The 16,476-nt window shown below is 44.7% G+C and overlaps 1 protein-coding gene across 2 annotated transcripts; it reads left to right on the forward strand.

Annotated features, from left to right (window-relative positions):
- Positions 1-1,532: 1,532 nt before the first annotated feature.
- LOC101475943 (uncharacterized) lies at positions 1,533-15,728 on the forward strand. Of its 2 annotated transcripts, none has more exons than XM_004575230.4 (4): positions 1,533-1,813; positions 2,862-5,347; positions 6,375-6,506; positions 13,009-15,728. In XM_004575230.4, exons 1-4 carry the CDS (start codon positions 1,724-1,726, stop codon positions 15,017-15,019), a joined length of 4,719 nt encoding a protein of 1,572 aa, XP_004575287.3. In that variant the 5' UTR covers positions 1,533-1,723; the 3' UTR covers positions 15,020-15,728. The 2 variants fall into 2 exon arrangements, with proteins under 2 accessions (XP_004575287.3, XP_004575288.3); XM_004575231.4 differs by having other exon boundaries at positions 1,796-1,931.
- Positions 15,729-16,476: the final 748 nt, after the last annotated feature.

Here is a 16,476-nt window from a genome sequence, read left to right on the forward strand (position 1 = left end):
TCAAGTGAATCAACAAATGGCGAAATGAAAAGCCGAACAACAACAATGCTGTTTCTTTAGAGAGTCTCAGCTTACATGTGTTTATTTCATATTTTCAATTGTTTCCCTCCATGGCTAAATAAATCGGTTTCAGTAATGCACTGATATACAAGAATGGACATAAGGGGCTTCTTTCAAAGAAAAACTCAGGTAGATGTTATTTTATATATTATGCTTTGTATGTTGTTCAGTATAAAATAAATAAATATTGAAATATCTTTTGAATTAGTTAAATGTCAGAATAAAGAGAGACAGAGCTTCTATTTTTTATCACTTTCATCAAATTTAGGAGCACATGTACACTAAGTTTATTGTTAATTAATAAGAAACTGCAGACGATTCCATTCTGAGCTGAAGAAGCTTCTGATTGGTTCGTAGAGTCCATGTGAGTAAACTGGTGGCACAGCTGTGGATGCATACAAGGCAAAACACAGAGCCTGTTTCTGTGACATGGGAACATCAAGAGATGTCAACAAAACACCAGGAAGAGAACTGTGGAGCTCCATAAATGTGGCTCAAGTTTGAATACAATTTGGTGCCATTTACAATTAAGAAATACAGACAGTTTATCTCTTTACTCTTAAAGTTAACAAATATGTTTTTATATTTATCAATCTAAAAAAATAACATTTAGTCTGATTTGATGTTACAATTAAAAAAGTGTTTGTGTGTAAATATCTGGTTTCAACTGTATATTTGATGATTGTCAGCACAAAGAAGGAGAGAGGAACACACAGAGAGAGGTGAAACAAGAGCAGGTGAGACTCACATGTTAGTCACATGGTTGTTTACCAGAAGTATCACCGTATCACAGGACCTCATGTATCTCGTACCTAGTGTTTCTTTTTAGGTTTGTTATTTTTCAAATTCTATATTTATTAAGTTTTGCAGGCTTGTTTGCACAACAAGGATAAATAATTATATAAACTTTTCTCAATCTAAATATTGGACTTTGGTAGAATTAAAAAATAAGTGTAGTGCAGGTCTATGATGATTTTTAGTGCTGCTATCATCTAGTTCTGATTCTGGTTCTGTCTTGGTTAAGTCCTCAGTAGTCCTGATTTTGAACTGTTGTAGTCCTGTTTTAATTCCGGATCAGTTCTGGGTCTGGTTGAATTGGGGTTTAGTCCCTGTGTCTTGATACAGCCCTGATTTTGTTCTGCCTTGCTGCTTAATTAAAAACCTAGCTTAAGGTGTCCTGTATATGTGATATATTTTTTTCCTATATGAAGTCATTCTTTTTTGAACAAAACTCAAAACAGAGCCAATTAATCTTTCAGTCATTTCTACCTATTCTACATATTCTAAAAAAAAAAAAAAAAATCCCACATGCATACTACCCTTTAGGGCTAAGCCCCAGGTGTTTCAAATGTCTGGCTCCGCCTCTGGTGCTGTCCCTCACACCCTGTGCTGCAGATTGCATTCAGAATCCTCGTACCATCACCCCACCCAACTAGGTGGCAGTGATAAACTGATTGTGGGGGCTGACCACAGAAGAAGACGAAGAAAACTCGACTGTCATTGTATTTCCCATCATCCATCGCGGCGTTTTTCTCGTTCCAGCTGTGAGGAGCGTCGCTTCTGAGGACAGTGACAGGCAGATGTGTGTGTTTCTCACAGCAGTCGGTTTCTAAACGGATCGATACAGTGTGTCCGGGGCCATCGCTGAGCTCGGTGACGGCGGATGCCGCTGAAAGCGCGGAGCTCGACCCGGAGGAGGAGAAAGAATCCGGATGAGGAGCAACCCGCGGAGCCTGCTGCTTCCTCAGCTCAGGTACGAAGCTAACAGGCATGCTAACAGGCTGGGGGAAGCCGTTTGTTTGAACCCGGCTAGCTTTGGTTAGCATGTTGGTCTGGTAGCAACCTCGGCATCGGTCCTGCTAGAATATGTTGTAAGTAATAAAATAAACAATATAATGTTTTAAAACATCATTGTTGTTATGGAGAAAGAATTAAAGAGTAAAGCCAAGTAATTAAACGCAGATTTTTATAATGACCGTAGAAAATAACAAATGTGGGCTAAATGCTAACAGGCAGGGAGCTTCTGTTAGCCAGAGATAGCATGTAGGGTTTTTAAGCAACGATGAGCATCCCTAGCTTGAAAATCTTTAAACAAAAAAACATATTTAATTTAAACAATTAGATTTTTCGCGAATAATCTTTGCAAAATTAAAGGTCTTTATAGAATTGATAGAATTAAGCAAAATGGAAGGCTTAGGTAACAGCTAGCTGGTGTGTTAGCAGGCTAACAAACTCAGGGGAGTCCTTCCGTGTCGGTAATTGGGTGAATAATTAGAATAATAATCAGTGTTAATATTAACACAACTGTGTGAAGGGTTTCCACAGACGGAGGGTTAAACAGACGGATGATTTAAACAAACAGAGGCTCTGACAGGTGCAAAGTGTTTACCGCAGTGTTCAATCCTGACTGTGAGCTTCAGTTAGTCAGTGTTAGCACGCTAACATAGTGGCTACAAGGAGCATCAGTGAAGTATAAATCTATAAAGAACAGCACCACAAGAGGGGCTTTGATTTACAGTTAAGTTATTTTTCAATAAAAAGTCAAATATAAAAGCAGAAAGTCAAATGGGTAGCGAAATTTAAAGAGTGACAAAGAAGCAGTAGCTGCTAGCTGTGTTGGTGCCACAGCTTTCCTGTGTTTTTAGATCAAAGTGAAGCACTGGGGAGCCATGTGACCTGATTAATTTGTAATCCAGGACTTTGTTTTTGTTCTCAGCAGGTGTCATTTCACCTGTACTCAACAGTTCTGAATCCTGAAAGCTGAATAAGGACACATTTCTTCCTGCGTTGTTTGTTTTCAGGTGATGGCACCGACGCGAATGAAGCTGCGCGTTCGCCGCCGTGACAATGCAGCCGCAGGTGCTGCAGGACGTGGTGCTGCGCTGGAGGAAGATGAAGAGCAGAAGAGTCGAGAGAGTGGCAGCAGGAGGAAAAACGCTAGCAGATCTTCTACTGCGGCCACATCCTCCTCGTCCTTGTCTCCACCCGCGTCCTCCGCCTCAACGTCAGCACGCCCCCATCTGATGGCAGCAGAGGAGGCGTCGCCTGACTCCAAGTGCCCCATCTGCCTGGACCGTTTCAACAACTTGGCATTCCTGGACCGCTGCAAGCACCGCTTCTGCTTCCCGTGCATCCAGGAGTGGTCTCACAAAAAGCCAGAGTGTCCGCTTTGCAAGCAGCCCTTTGCTTCAATCTTTTACCGGAACCAAGCTGAGGATGACTTCAAGGAATATACGCTACGCTCAGCGCCCCCCAGCAGCAGCGTGGCCGCTACTGTGGCAATGGTGGCAGCGATGGCGTCAGCTGCAAGAAGCAGCCATCAAATGAGGCTAATGCTGAGGCGGCACCGGGTCTCAGAGGCTGGCGAGACAACAACAAGGAGGCGGCGGAGGGAGAGAGGGGCCAGAAGGGCGGAGGAGAGGGCAGGGAGTTGGGAGTGGTACCTCGATTCCCCTCCCCTTCCACTCCCTCCTCTTCCTCACCCTCCAGTCGTTGCTGAGGACAGTGAGGATGGGGAGGAACAGAGGATAAGAGGAGGTGCTGATTTGGTGGAGCGCGGTGTGATATTTGAAGGACTAACAGGCCTTGGAGGGGCAGTGGCACCCATTGCCCCCAATGACCGGGCATCACGGCGACTGATGACTCGCTTAGCGGCAAGGCAGCGTTTGCAGCGTGAAGGTGGAACCGTGCGTCGACTTAGGGAGAGAGAGACGGTGGCTTTTCGCCGTGGCCTCTATCGCTGTGGCATTCGGGTCCGTGGGGTTGCCGGAGTACACGGCAACGAGGGACAGCGTGACATCACGGCAGATAGCTTCCGTCGGAACCCTGCCCACTTGAACAGGCTCCGCCCCTGGCTGCGGAGGGAGCTCACGGTGCTGTATGGCTCGCACACCTCGTTGGTTGACATCGTTCAGCGCATCATCATGGCAAGGCTCGCCCGCCACGGCCTGGAGAATACACCCAACATAGAAGAAGAGTTGCGGCCATTCTTGCTGGCACGCACTGAGCACTTCCTGCATGAGCTCATCAGCTTCGCCCGCTCGTCGCTCAGCCTGGAGAACTATGACCTGCAGGCGGTGTACGAGCCACCGGACACTGCAGTGGAACTGGATGGGATGAGCAGCTCGTCCGATGGCAGCTCTGTCATTGCCATCTCCGAGGGGGAGGATGAAGAGAGGGGGGCAGGGGGAGGGTCCGAGGAGAGGCTGGGGAGGGAGGTGGGAGCTCAAGATGACCCCATCCAAACAGCGAGTGTCCTTAGCCTTTCGGGTTGGGACGATGAAACCCCAGGCCCCTCCTACTCCACCGCCGAGCCTTCATCTTCGTTCAGTCCTGCCCTGCCGGAGGCAGCCAATCAGGATGGAGGAGAAAGGCAGGGAGAAGAGGATGAGTGTCTCATCGTTGGGTACAAGAAGCCGATTGCAGAACGGACGCCAGAGTTGGTGCAGCTCTCCTCTGACACAGAAGAAGAGGAGGTAGAGAAGAAGAAAGAGGAGGAGGCTCCTCCTCCCCCCTCTGCAACACCTCCCCTCTCTTACCTACCAGCGATCCCTCCCTCCACATCAGGTACTTACAGAGAGGAGCAGGACAAGGGGCAGAAAATTGGCGAGGTGGCAGGACAGCGCTCGCGTGCACGCTCATGGTCAGGGAGCTCTGGTCGGAGCAGGAGCTCTGTGTGCACGCTCAGCCCGGCGACGCCTGGAGAGACTGAGCGGCAGCAGGAGATGGGGAGCTGGAGAGACAGGAAGTCCACCAGTGAGGCAGCAAGAGAGAAGAGGAGGAAGAGAAGGCAAGAACGCAGCAGCAATCAGCACAGGAAAAGTGGCACTCTGTTCAACCCAAATCGCTCCATTTATCCCGCCATGATGCGGCACCGCTCCTCGCCTCCGTTTGACTCCAGCGCTGACTCCAGCTCCCCGCCGTCGCCCAGCCCGCCGGACTCCAGCTGGGAGTACCCCTGCGCCCAGGTGTCCCCTCTCACCTCCTCTGCCTCTTCACCATCCCTCTCCTCGTCCTCACCACGTCCTCCCCCACCACCACCGCGGACGCCACCGACGCCCACGCTGTCCCCCAGCGACAGCGCTCATCACGGAGAAAAACCCGGCGGGAAAAGGAAATGCAAGAGCCGCCACCTGGACAACAATGTCAAGGATCCCACATGGAGGCCGAGCGGCAGTGGCGGTATTCGCAAGGAGAAGAGGAAAGAGAGGAGGAAGAGGAAGGAGCGAGACAGAGGAAGGAGAAGGGAGAGGCACAGGCGGGCGAGCAGTGGCTACGGTGGCGAGAGGTAAGAGGCCACTGGATTTATTATTATTATTATTAGACTTTCCAGAAGAGTGTAAATTATCAGTGGTCTATTATTGACTGTTTTTGACAAATTTTGATTTGCAGGATAAGCCGGTTTCACCCACCACCCTCACCTCTGATTTGGGTTTCATTTGACTTGTACCGTATTTTTCGGACCATAAGGCACTCTGATTTTCTTCAAATTGACAAAAAGGTTGTTTTAAAATCACAGGACAGTGCTTTGAGTGAAAAACTTGAGCTACTAAGTTTTTCGGTAATTTGACACATTTATTTTGCCGACTGAAGCTACCACAAAGCGCGACTTGCACAAGCAGACATGATGTCACTGGTTGTACGGTGAAACTAAGAAACATTTCCTACCTGGGATGTTGCCTGTTGGTTCTCATCGTTTTGACCTCTTGTGATTTTCAAAATCATGTAAATGAATTCCCCACAGGGGATGTGATTTTGAACCCATAAATATTAATGTAAAAGCGTTCCCGCAGGCCAGTGGTGCCTAGCAACATTGTTTATACATTTTGATGTGATGGCTGCTTCTAGCTAGATCTGATTGATAGGTAAACAGAAGAAGCAAGTGTTTAGGTTTTGAAAATGATTATCTTTGGTTAATCACTAAGCTGCAGCTCTTTATTCAGGGGACGATGCACGAAAAATGAATCCTTTACCACGAGAGATCAGCATTAACGTATTCCTCTTTATTCTGGAAACAGACACAGTTTTGTTGTATTTTCTTAAGTTTAAATGAACCTCAGTCTAATATTAATGTTTGGGATTTTCTTTTCAGCAATGAAAAGGCTTCATGTTCGCGTGTTGTTTCTCCTCTTACTGTTGATTTCTTTTTTTAGAGTTGCTTTCCTGACTCTAAAACTGTCAGCTGAAACATCTCACCAGCTGTTGTGTGAAGTGCTCAGCTCAACAGATGAGGAAGACCTCTCAATAGCTTCCTGTGGTTCAGGTGTTTTAATGACGTTTCCAGAAGTTGCTCACTCCATGCTCTCCCTCTGCAGCAGCCGGAGGTCCAGACAAGACCGCAGCCCCAGCGTGGAGATCATCTACGAGGGCACCATCACCGCCGACGGGGCGCAGCCTCCTGCCCACAAACGGCGCCGGAAACGTCATCGCAAGGCTCAGCAGAGCAGGTACGAGGTGTCACACTGCTGGGAGGGGAAAAAAAGGTTTGTTTTAGCACGTTACACAAATTCATACAGCTGACAGTAATTAACACGTAAAGAAGAGTCTGAGACGAAGCGAAGTGGTCGTCACCTGATTAACTGTGAAATCAGTTATTTTAAATGAACACAGTGATGAAACACTTCTGTTGATCATTATCAGGTGTACCGTTTGCACAGGTGATATCAGTTTTTGAATGTGAGATGTTACACATCCACTCTACAAGTCTTTGTCAATCCCTGCATCACACTTTGCTCACAGACGGGGAACAGAAATGCTATTTAGAAATTACAGGCTGCTACATTTCTGCTGCTACATTTCCAGCCTAAAGGTGGATTTTTCTGCCTGTATTTCTCTGGTTTGTTTAGGATATATTACTTTCTTTCGAGGAGGGGGCCTAAGGGTACATCTTTCGCCATCTTACAATGCTGTGATTGCAGCCATTCCCCAACTCTCTGTGAATGGTACTCATGGCCATTGATCAGTGGGTTTTGGTCAGTGGTTGTTGATCAATGGTCATGACAATTTGCATAATTAAGATTAAGGAACTGACCTCCCAGCCCATTGTTCCTTCAGTGGGCTGGTTTCAGTCATTATGCAAATGTACTGTTTATAACAGGGGTGGGCAATTCTAGGCCCTGAGGGCCGGTGTCCTGCAGGTTTTAGATCTCACCCTGGGTCAACACACCTGAATCACATGATTAGTTCGTTACCCGGCCTCTGGAGAACTGCAGGATGTAATTTAGCCATTTAAATCAGCTGTGTTGGTTCAAGGACACATCTAAAACCTACAGGGACACCGGCCCTCGAGGCCTGGAGTTGCCCACCCCTGGTTTATAAGATTTGGGGAAACCTGCAGTCAGCTGAGACTGAAGAAGTCACTTTGATGAGTGACGAAACCTTTCTCCCACAAAACGCTACGTCCAGATGAACAGAATCAGCTTTTGGAGATTTACTTTCCTGGATGATTGAGAATGCATCAAGACATTACTTTCTTTGTTAGTCCAAAAGTGATCTGCTGCACTGCGTCTTCTTTTAAAGGGAACCCCGGCTATCAAGACATGTTTGCGTTAAAATATGTACTGTGCTTTCAATAACACATGTGGTATTAAAATACGCCAAATGTTTTCCTTTTAAACACATTTTATATAAAACCATTTACCAGTAGGCCGCCATTGTTATTTACTTCTCAATACACTCTGGGTAGTGACGTCATATGGTTGCACCGCATCGAGTTCACAGTTAGCAGTGCACTGGAAATGGCTTCTGTTCAACCTTTCCAGTTTGAACCAGATCAAACCGAGAGAGCGAATGAAAATAGTCAACAAGTACTTAGTTTAGATGAAGATGAAAACAATCCGTCACACGAGGACGAGAGAGTGAGGGAAAACTACTGGTGTCTATGCGGCTACTGCTTGCCAATGGCAACGGCGACTGAGAAGGTTTGTTGTAAAGTACCAACTTTTTTTAAGCCGTTTGTCTTAATCCAGATGTTCTTTGGGCAGCCATGACCGGTATCTGGTCTTTAAGTGATAACATGATGAATCGTGCTTCCAGGCCCAAAGTTGTCTGCATTTAATAAGACTGTTGTGTTTTTAACATGTTTTAATGTTTTGTATCTTGTTCGATTTAATCTCAACAAGCCCCTAAAAACAGTCAGTGATCACTGTCGGCTTCTCGTGGTTTTTATTACCGCTAATCATTTTAAAGCTCAGTTTTTAAACCCTTGCGATGTAACTACAGACCAGCCCATGCAGCAGTATATTAATGACTAACCTCGTATTGTGGATGGATTATCTCGGTGGTTCTCCTGATGTTTGGTTCGTTTACAGCATCCTGCCATGAGCTGTGTCGCTAGCGGCATGTAGCACATCATTATATACCAGCTAGCCCAACTTCAGTAACCCTACAAACGTCACTGCTGTTTAGTTTTCTGTCTTCATTTATGTTGGAAGTGATAACAGAGCTGTACGTTTACGTTTTTTTTTTTTTTTTTTTTTCCAGAAATCTCTCAGTCAGAACATGATCTATCGTGTTTCACCTGTCTATCCAGTCGTTAAGTGATGACGTGATGAATCCTACTTCCGGGCCTAAAGTAGTCTGCGTTTAATATGGCTTTTGTGTTGCTAACATGTTTAATGTTAAGTATTTTCTTCTATTTAAGAAAAGCTCCTAAAACAGTCAGTGATCACTGTTGACCTCCCTCGGATTTTATTACCGCTAATCATTTATTTAAGCTCAGTTTTTAAAACCTTAGGATGTAGCTACAGCCCAGCCCATGCAGCAGTATAAGAATGACTAACCTCGTATTGTGGATGGATTATCTCAGTTGTTCTCCTGGCTGAAGTTTGGTCCTTTTACAGCATCCTGCCATGCGATTACATTTGTTCCTGACCACCGAGAACACTCACGGTAACTTTTATCCAGTGAGAAAAAAAGTTAGCTTGTTTATATTATGCTAACATAGCTGTGTCGCTAGCGGTCACGTAGCACATCATTATATACCAGCTAGCCCAACTTCAGTAACCCTACAAACGTCACTGCAGTTTAGTTTTCTGTCTTCATTTATGCTGGAAGTGATAGCAGAGCTGTACGTTTTAATTTGTTTCCAAAACCCCGCAGTCAGGACATGCTATATTGTATTTAGATAGCAGGAAGTTAGCTCGCTAGCTTCTAACTTCTAACTCCGTTAAATGTTATAAATTCCGTTTTCATGGATGCCTGGATGTTAAACTCAATTAACTCAATTGTTAAACACCTGGTAGAGCAGAACGCTGATCATTTTATTAAATATGAAAGACTTTGGACAGTTTTTCTACTCTCAGTAATGCCATAGTGATCGTTTGATATATGGACCTGCAGCGGAGTTTAGACCCAGACACGGCTAGTGACGTCAGACTTAACGACGGGATTTCCACCCTGCAATGTTAGTGATGACGTCCAATTCCAACAAAGTGCCAGCAGCAGCAGTATTATACTGCAACAGTTGTAACACAGGCATTATATCCAGTAACGCAGTCTAAGTTTAAGGACCTGCAAACGGTGACATCACCGCAGCTCTGTAACATTTACACCAAACTTTGCAAACATAAGTCCTCTGTTCGTTAGCGTTCGTCCTCCAGCTTTACTGTTTATATTATGCTAACATAGCTTGTCGCGCTAGCGATCACGTAGCACATCATTATCATTAGCCCAACTTCAGTAACCCTACAAAAGTCACTGCTGTTTAGTTTCCTGTTGTCATTTATGTTGGAAGTGATAGCAGAGCTGTACGTTTTAATTTGTTAAATAAATCTCTCGGTCAGAACATGGTATATTATATTTAGATGGAAGCTAGCAAACTAATTGCCTGCTAACTTCTAACTCAGTTAACGTAAATTCCATTTTCATGGATGCCTGGATGTTAAACTTAATTGTTACACCTGGCAGAGCAGAACGCTGATCATTTTATTACAGATGAGCAAATTTAGACAGTTTTTCAACTCTCAGTAATGCTGCAGTGATCATTTGAGTTTGGGCCCAGACATGGCTAATAACGTCAGACTCAAAGACCAGATAGTGCTGGTCTACCAAGTCGTAACCAGGTCACTAATAGGCAAGTTAATTAAAACTGTTGTTACACTTTAAAAAACAAAACAGGTTAGCTGAACGAAAGCACCGATGGAAAACTGCCGACAACCAATACACGTCCTCGTCCCAGAATGCATTGTGTGCGAAAAAACATGGCTGGCATGGCATGGATGGAAACCCGAACAAAACACGCATTAGCAGGCTCTAATGCCTGTGTCTCAATCTCACGGCCCATGTCACCTCTACTTGCGAAAATTATTACTCTAAAAATTTTATATCAAGGCAATAGGCAGAGTGTTACAGGCATAGCCCTAAAGAATGTAGCCTCATGGGCAGTTTAGTCCATGCTGCAGGGAGAATAGACTGCCATACCTGTTGTGTGCAAAAAAGGAGAGTTGAAAAGTACAAGTTGTCACCGAGCAGAAACGGGAGCTGGAAGCATGTAAATATAATAATGACCACTGCAGCCAAAAAGAGTGCCTGACAAGTCCAGTTGTAAGTAAGCTATTAAGACTTGACTGTACACGGTGTTCATGTGAAACAATAAGTTCCAGTGGAGTAGCGTTTCAACGCCTCTCTCTGTCTCTCGCTAGCAAAGTTGACGCAGACAACAAAGTAAAGCTAGTTTTCGGCTACAAGCTCAACACGGAACCTGTCGTATTAGTCAGAGGTCCCTTTACTACGGTTCGGAGCCACAGACCTGTTTTATATACGCGTGGAATAGTTTTCTATACAAGATTGCTGCAAAAAGTGCAGTCTTACCTAATGTCCACTCTACTGTTACTCATTTATATTAAGATTTAAATATCTAGTTGGTATTGGTATGGCGAGTAACCTTCAGTAATAGTAATAAATCACACAGCAATAGTACATTCATGTATTTGGGTCATTAATATACTGCAACAACATGGGAATAGAGCAGCTGCGAGAGAATTCAACATTAATGAATCAATGGTACGGAAGTAGACAAGGCAAGAAGAATGAGTTGAGTAAAGTTTAAGTTATCTGACTGTTTTGTTTCCCTTAATGCGCCTCATGGTCTGAAAAATACGGTAATTTTTAAGGTTGCAGCAGCGTGGCGTTCAGAGTTCAGCTATTTAAGGGTCAACATCAGGTTGTAGCGTGTAACGGATGGTAAACATTAATATCATCTAACACTTAGCAGGTATTTTGTTTGTCTCAGGGAATTTTGTGATGTCATTATCTCTTTTCCTTTCATGAATGATGCTTCAATGTATCCTCTGCTAAATGAGGCAAGTAAGGAAGCATTGAAACTCCTTTCCTTTGTGTTTAGAGAGTTCATCCATCTCTGATGATGGCTCCACTTCTGTTGCCTTCCTGAGGAAATCTGCCTGTTTGACTTAAAATTTTATTGGCAGAGCTTCCATCTTTTGTTTCATTATTAACCTTCAGACACTGTGTCTGCAGAAAAGCTTGATTATAGCCATCTGCGGGGAACATTCACGTAGGTGCAGAGACTGCAATTTTCTTGTCCAATTTCATTTTTGTTTCTGGTGATGCAAACATTATGAGTAGAATCTACTTTTTTGTTCAAAACGTTACTTTAACCTCCTAAGACCCGAACTCTTCCACGACATGCATTTTAATTTTTCTTTGATATTTGGGCATATTGGGGCCTGATGAATGTAAAAACAAAGTTTTTTTTTTTTAACCTTATTTTTGTTTTTAAGAAAAATAAGAGCCACATATGAGGATATTCGTTTCAAATTTTGATAGAACAGTGGCAGTATAATGTCCTCGTAAGTGGATATCAGGCCCATGTAGAGCAAAATTGAGTATTTTAGTCTAAATAACCCAAAATGTGATGTCCACATATGTGGACGGCAGGTCCTAGGAGGTTAATAACAAAAGAAATGGCTGAACTTTACAATTTCCCCAAATAAAACGTCCAAATTTGAGGTTTTTCACCTTGTAAAGCCTGAACAATTAAATAAATGCCAAAAAAAAACCTGTTTGTTGAACCTTTTACTAGGAAGAAAAAAGGAAAATAAATATCATTTTGCAGATACAAATTTTAATTTAAATGAATAATTTTTTCTATTTGTGCAGATGGTTTCTTAAAAGTTTTATTTGGGTTTTTCACAGATACGATACACATTACAGGATTAAATATGTATTATTTGTAAGCTCCGTAAGTACAGTAAAAATTTCCAGGAAAAAAAAGCAGTTTTAACCTCTGCTAAAAATTGACACCAACTCAGTTTTGTGCTTACTGCAGAGTTAAAATGTGTTCACCAGTCCAACAAATGTCATGTGGGTGTCTTCTGCACTAATAAGGCTATAAATGCTCACAAATGCTGAATAAAATCTTTAATAACGTTAAGATAGGCAGCACGGTGGTTAGCACTGTTGCCGCACAGCAAGGTCTTGAGTTCAATTCCACCATCAGGCCGGGGTCTTTCTGTGTGGCGTTTGCATGTTCTCCCCGTGTTTGTGTGGGTTCCCTCCGGGTACTCCGGCTTCCTCCCACCGTTCAAAGACATGCAGCTTGTGGGGATAGGTTAATTGGATAATTCAAATTGCCACTAGCTGTGAATGTGCGAGTGAATGTGAGTGCGAATGGTTGTCTGTCCCTGTGTGTTAGCCCTGCGACAGACTGGCGACCTGTCCATGGTGTACCCCGCCTCTCGCCCTATGACAGCTGGGATAGGCTCCAGCGCCCCCCACGACCCTGAAAAGGAGAAGCGGAAGCGAATGGATGGATGGATAACGTTAAGATTTTTACCACAATATGTACTTCAGGTGGGATTGATCTATGTATTGATCCCTTTGTAGAAGAACACCATTATTGATCACAGAAGACTCAAGTGATGAGGATTGTTGCTGTTATTTATTTCTGATTTTATTCTGATTTTATTTCTTTGTCTTTCTCTCTGTCAGCTCTCCGGTCATCATCACCCTGGACAGCGACAGCACCCACGACGACGCCAACAACAAAAATAGCGGCAGTATCAGCAGCAGCCCACTCAGCAGCCAGCAGACCGTCGACTTCTCAGACCTTCCTCCGCTTCCATTGGTGCATTCGGCCAGTGTGGGCGGCGTTTTGGACGCTGAAATCGGAGAGCTTCCCGTTGACATTCTGGACCGAGGATACGATGGGTCGGACACAGAGCTGGCGGGCCGTTCCAAGGCAGCTAGACTGATCGCCATTGACAACAGCGATCACGAGGTGGACGTGGAGAACCTGGATGTTGATGTAGAAGGACCAATCAAAGCGACAGATCCAAAGACACCCAACGCCGACAGTCACAGAAACATGGGCTCTGTGAGCGTGGGCTCTCGACCAATGGGAGACCAGGATGCTGCCCGCGTAATGACTGATCTTCTTCATAAAAGACATACTGAAGCTTCAACCTCTGACAGCCACCTCTTGGCCTCCATCCTAAGTGACCTGGACAGGATCACTGCACCTAAACGTGAAGCCCCGTTGGACATTGACGCCAGCTGTTCCCCAGACTCCAAAAAAAGGCGCTACCGAGATCCGTGTGGCGTTAGTCAGGCTCATCAACAGCAGGACAGCTGGAAATCCACTTTCTCTGAGGAGCAGCCAGTCCAGAATCAGGACGCTACGTCCATAAACTCGCCATCTCAACTCAAGCAATGGAAGGAGGGGAGGGATGCCCCTCCGCTCCTCAGACAGGCCAGCCCGGTTCGGTCATACAACAGGAACACGCCGCCACCACTAAAACACAAAGATGCTGGGAGTCCACGCCGCTCCCCTATCTTTAACAAAGACCTCCACTCAGATCACACCTCTGCCGGACCAATTCTGCATAGTTTAAATCCCACCGACTCCTGTTCGCCCGCGAAGCTGCCTGACGACAGCGAGTCCATCCCGCCCATTTCTGCACTGAAGAGACATCTGACCAGCACGTTCGCACTGAGCAGCAAGCCGGCCAACATGAGCAGCGTTTCAGCTGCTCTCTCTAAAGTCCGAGCACTAACCACTTACTTCGATCGCTCCGGTCACAAACCTCCTGTCGCTCCCTCTTCCTCTTCTTTTGCGTGTGATTCGACTCCCACGGCTTCTCGTTATTACTCCTTAAACTCCTCAGCTTTACATTCCACCAGGGAGAGCACGATGGGAATATCTTCCATCCTCTCACCCGTCGACTTAAATCCTGTGAATTCTTCATCGGACATTGATTTCCACTCAGCTGCTGGCTGGTCCAAAGAGAAGCCAGCTCCTGCTCACTCTACCTCCGCCGGCTGCAGGAATAAGACTCACAACTCCTTCTGGGCATCACCCGTTGACTTTCATCGATTCAGCAGTGCTGCTGGAGGTCCCCCGGCACGTAGCGGCATGTACTCAGGAGTCAACTCTCACGACACATCACTTCCCGTTTCTGTTAGTGATTCCAGGACTCAGAATGATGTCTCACCCCCTAACTCCCCCTGTTCCAGTAATCTGACTCTAATTGGCTTGACAACAGCTGCCACGCCGTCCACCGTGAACCTGCTTCCAGTTGACTTCCACTCCTCCAGTCCGGCCTCGGGAGGACGGACAGGCGAGGAGACGGCGTCGGTGCTGAACTGCGAGGGAAAGCCACTCTCGGTGGGTCTTGTTGCACCTGCTAACTTGCATTCGTCTTGTTTGATTGACGGACACTTGAACCACACAGCCTTCTCCTCCTCCTCTACTCCCTCTGAACACAGCATTACATTCAACGCCTCGCACAGAAAGTCCGAACTCGGCATGGACCCAAATCTTCTCCGGCCCCCCAACCACGTTGATCCTGATTCAAAACATAACCTCCCCCCTGACTCTGAGCCTCCACCACCAAAATACGCTCAGAGGGACTTTGAGCCCCACATGGACAATCACATCATCTCGGAGTATAACTCCACTTCTACCACTGACACCCATCCATACGAACGCTCCGCCACGTAGGACACGATGAAACGAGAGATTTAAATGTTCGGAATAAATGTCAGGGACAAACTGTTGCATTATACTTTTAGCATCATTTTTCATGAACCATTTATAAACTTGTTTATTTAGAATTTAACTCGAGTACAAACACATTCCTAGTGACTGATTTTCAAAATAAACTTGTTTTCTGAGGCAGCACCAATAAACTGATTGTTTAGACATGAGCACTGTCATGTACTTTTGTATTACTTTTATTATTTTAATCGTTGAGGCAAGCGGGTGAAACCCCCTCCAAACCTCGCTATCAATTGGTTGGTTTTTGTTTTTTTTCCCATGTTCAAACTGCTTAAGAAAAAAAAAAAGTGTAAGGATGAGTCCAGAGTGAAGCGCTCTCAATCACATGTAGTCCACAAAACCGGTAGCTCTAGACTAAAAGTAAAAGACAAGGTGTAAACCTGAACAAAACTGGCCTTTTCAGGGGAATGATGACTGAATTTGGTAATGACACTCGGACACATGCTTGTGTAAGTGAGTGGATGTTTGTGCGTTTACATGTTCTGTGTGCAAAAAAAAAAAAATCTGAATAAAAGTTTGGTTTTAAAAAAAAAATCTTTTACAGTAATGTAAAAAAAATGCTTTTTTTACTCAAATGTATGAGCAATGTTGGCAGTGGCTTGTAAAACAGATGGAGAAGTAATGACTCATTAAAGCTTTCTGACTCATCATATATTTGAATGGAATTTGGATTTATGTACTGGGGTCCATTGCTTAAAAATACGTGACATTAGCTTATCGTGGTAACGGATCTTTTTTTCTTTTCTTTTTTCAAACTGGTTACACTGGTGTGTTCCTGCGTTGTTTGACAATGAAAAGTAAAAGAAACAGACCTCCAAATCACTAACTTGCCCACTCCAGCTCCTCTCCCACAGGGGATTTGTAGAAAAGGGCGGCTGCATTTATTTTCACATTAAACATAAAGTACGAACTTACATGGAACAAATTTGACTTACGATTTAAAAAAAAACAAAAAAAACAACAACAACACGAAATCTGACATGCCTGACAATGAAAGGTAACAAAGACATGCAAGTCATTAACTTGCCCACTCCAGCTCCTACAACCAAATGAAAACAGTAGGGAAGAGGGTTAGCTCAACCCTCCACAACTCCCAAGCTAGCAAAAAAAATAGTTTTTTGGGGTGTTTGGGGTCTGGCCCAGTCTAGTAGCAAAATGTGGGGGGGTAAAGTCACAAATAGCTGCCTGTGCATTTGTGTTCACGGATATGAATCATCGGGTTTTGGGTTTGTTTTTTATTTGCTTTTTATACCAGTCAACAGACTGGAAGTGCACATCTGGTCTAAAGTTGCATCATCATATTATGAAAGCAAAGAAGTGGTAGTCAAAGGAGCTTGCAAAGAAAAGCGTCTGGATTTCTTTAAGTTGCTTGAAGACGTTTCACCTCTCATCCGAGAAGC

This window comes from Maylandia zebra, linkage group LG3 (assembly GCF_041146795.1).
Source record: "Maylandia zebra isolate NMK-2024a linkage group LG3, Mzebra_GT3a, whole genome shotgun sequence".
Taxonomy (NCBI): domain Eukaryota; kingdom Metazoa; phylum Chordata; class Actinopteri; order Cichliformes; family Cichlidae; genus Maylandia; species Maylandia zebra.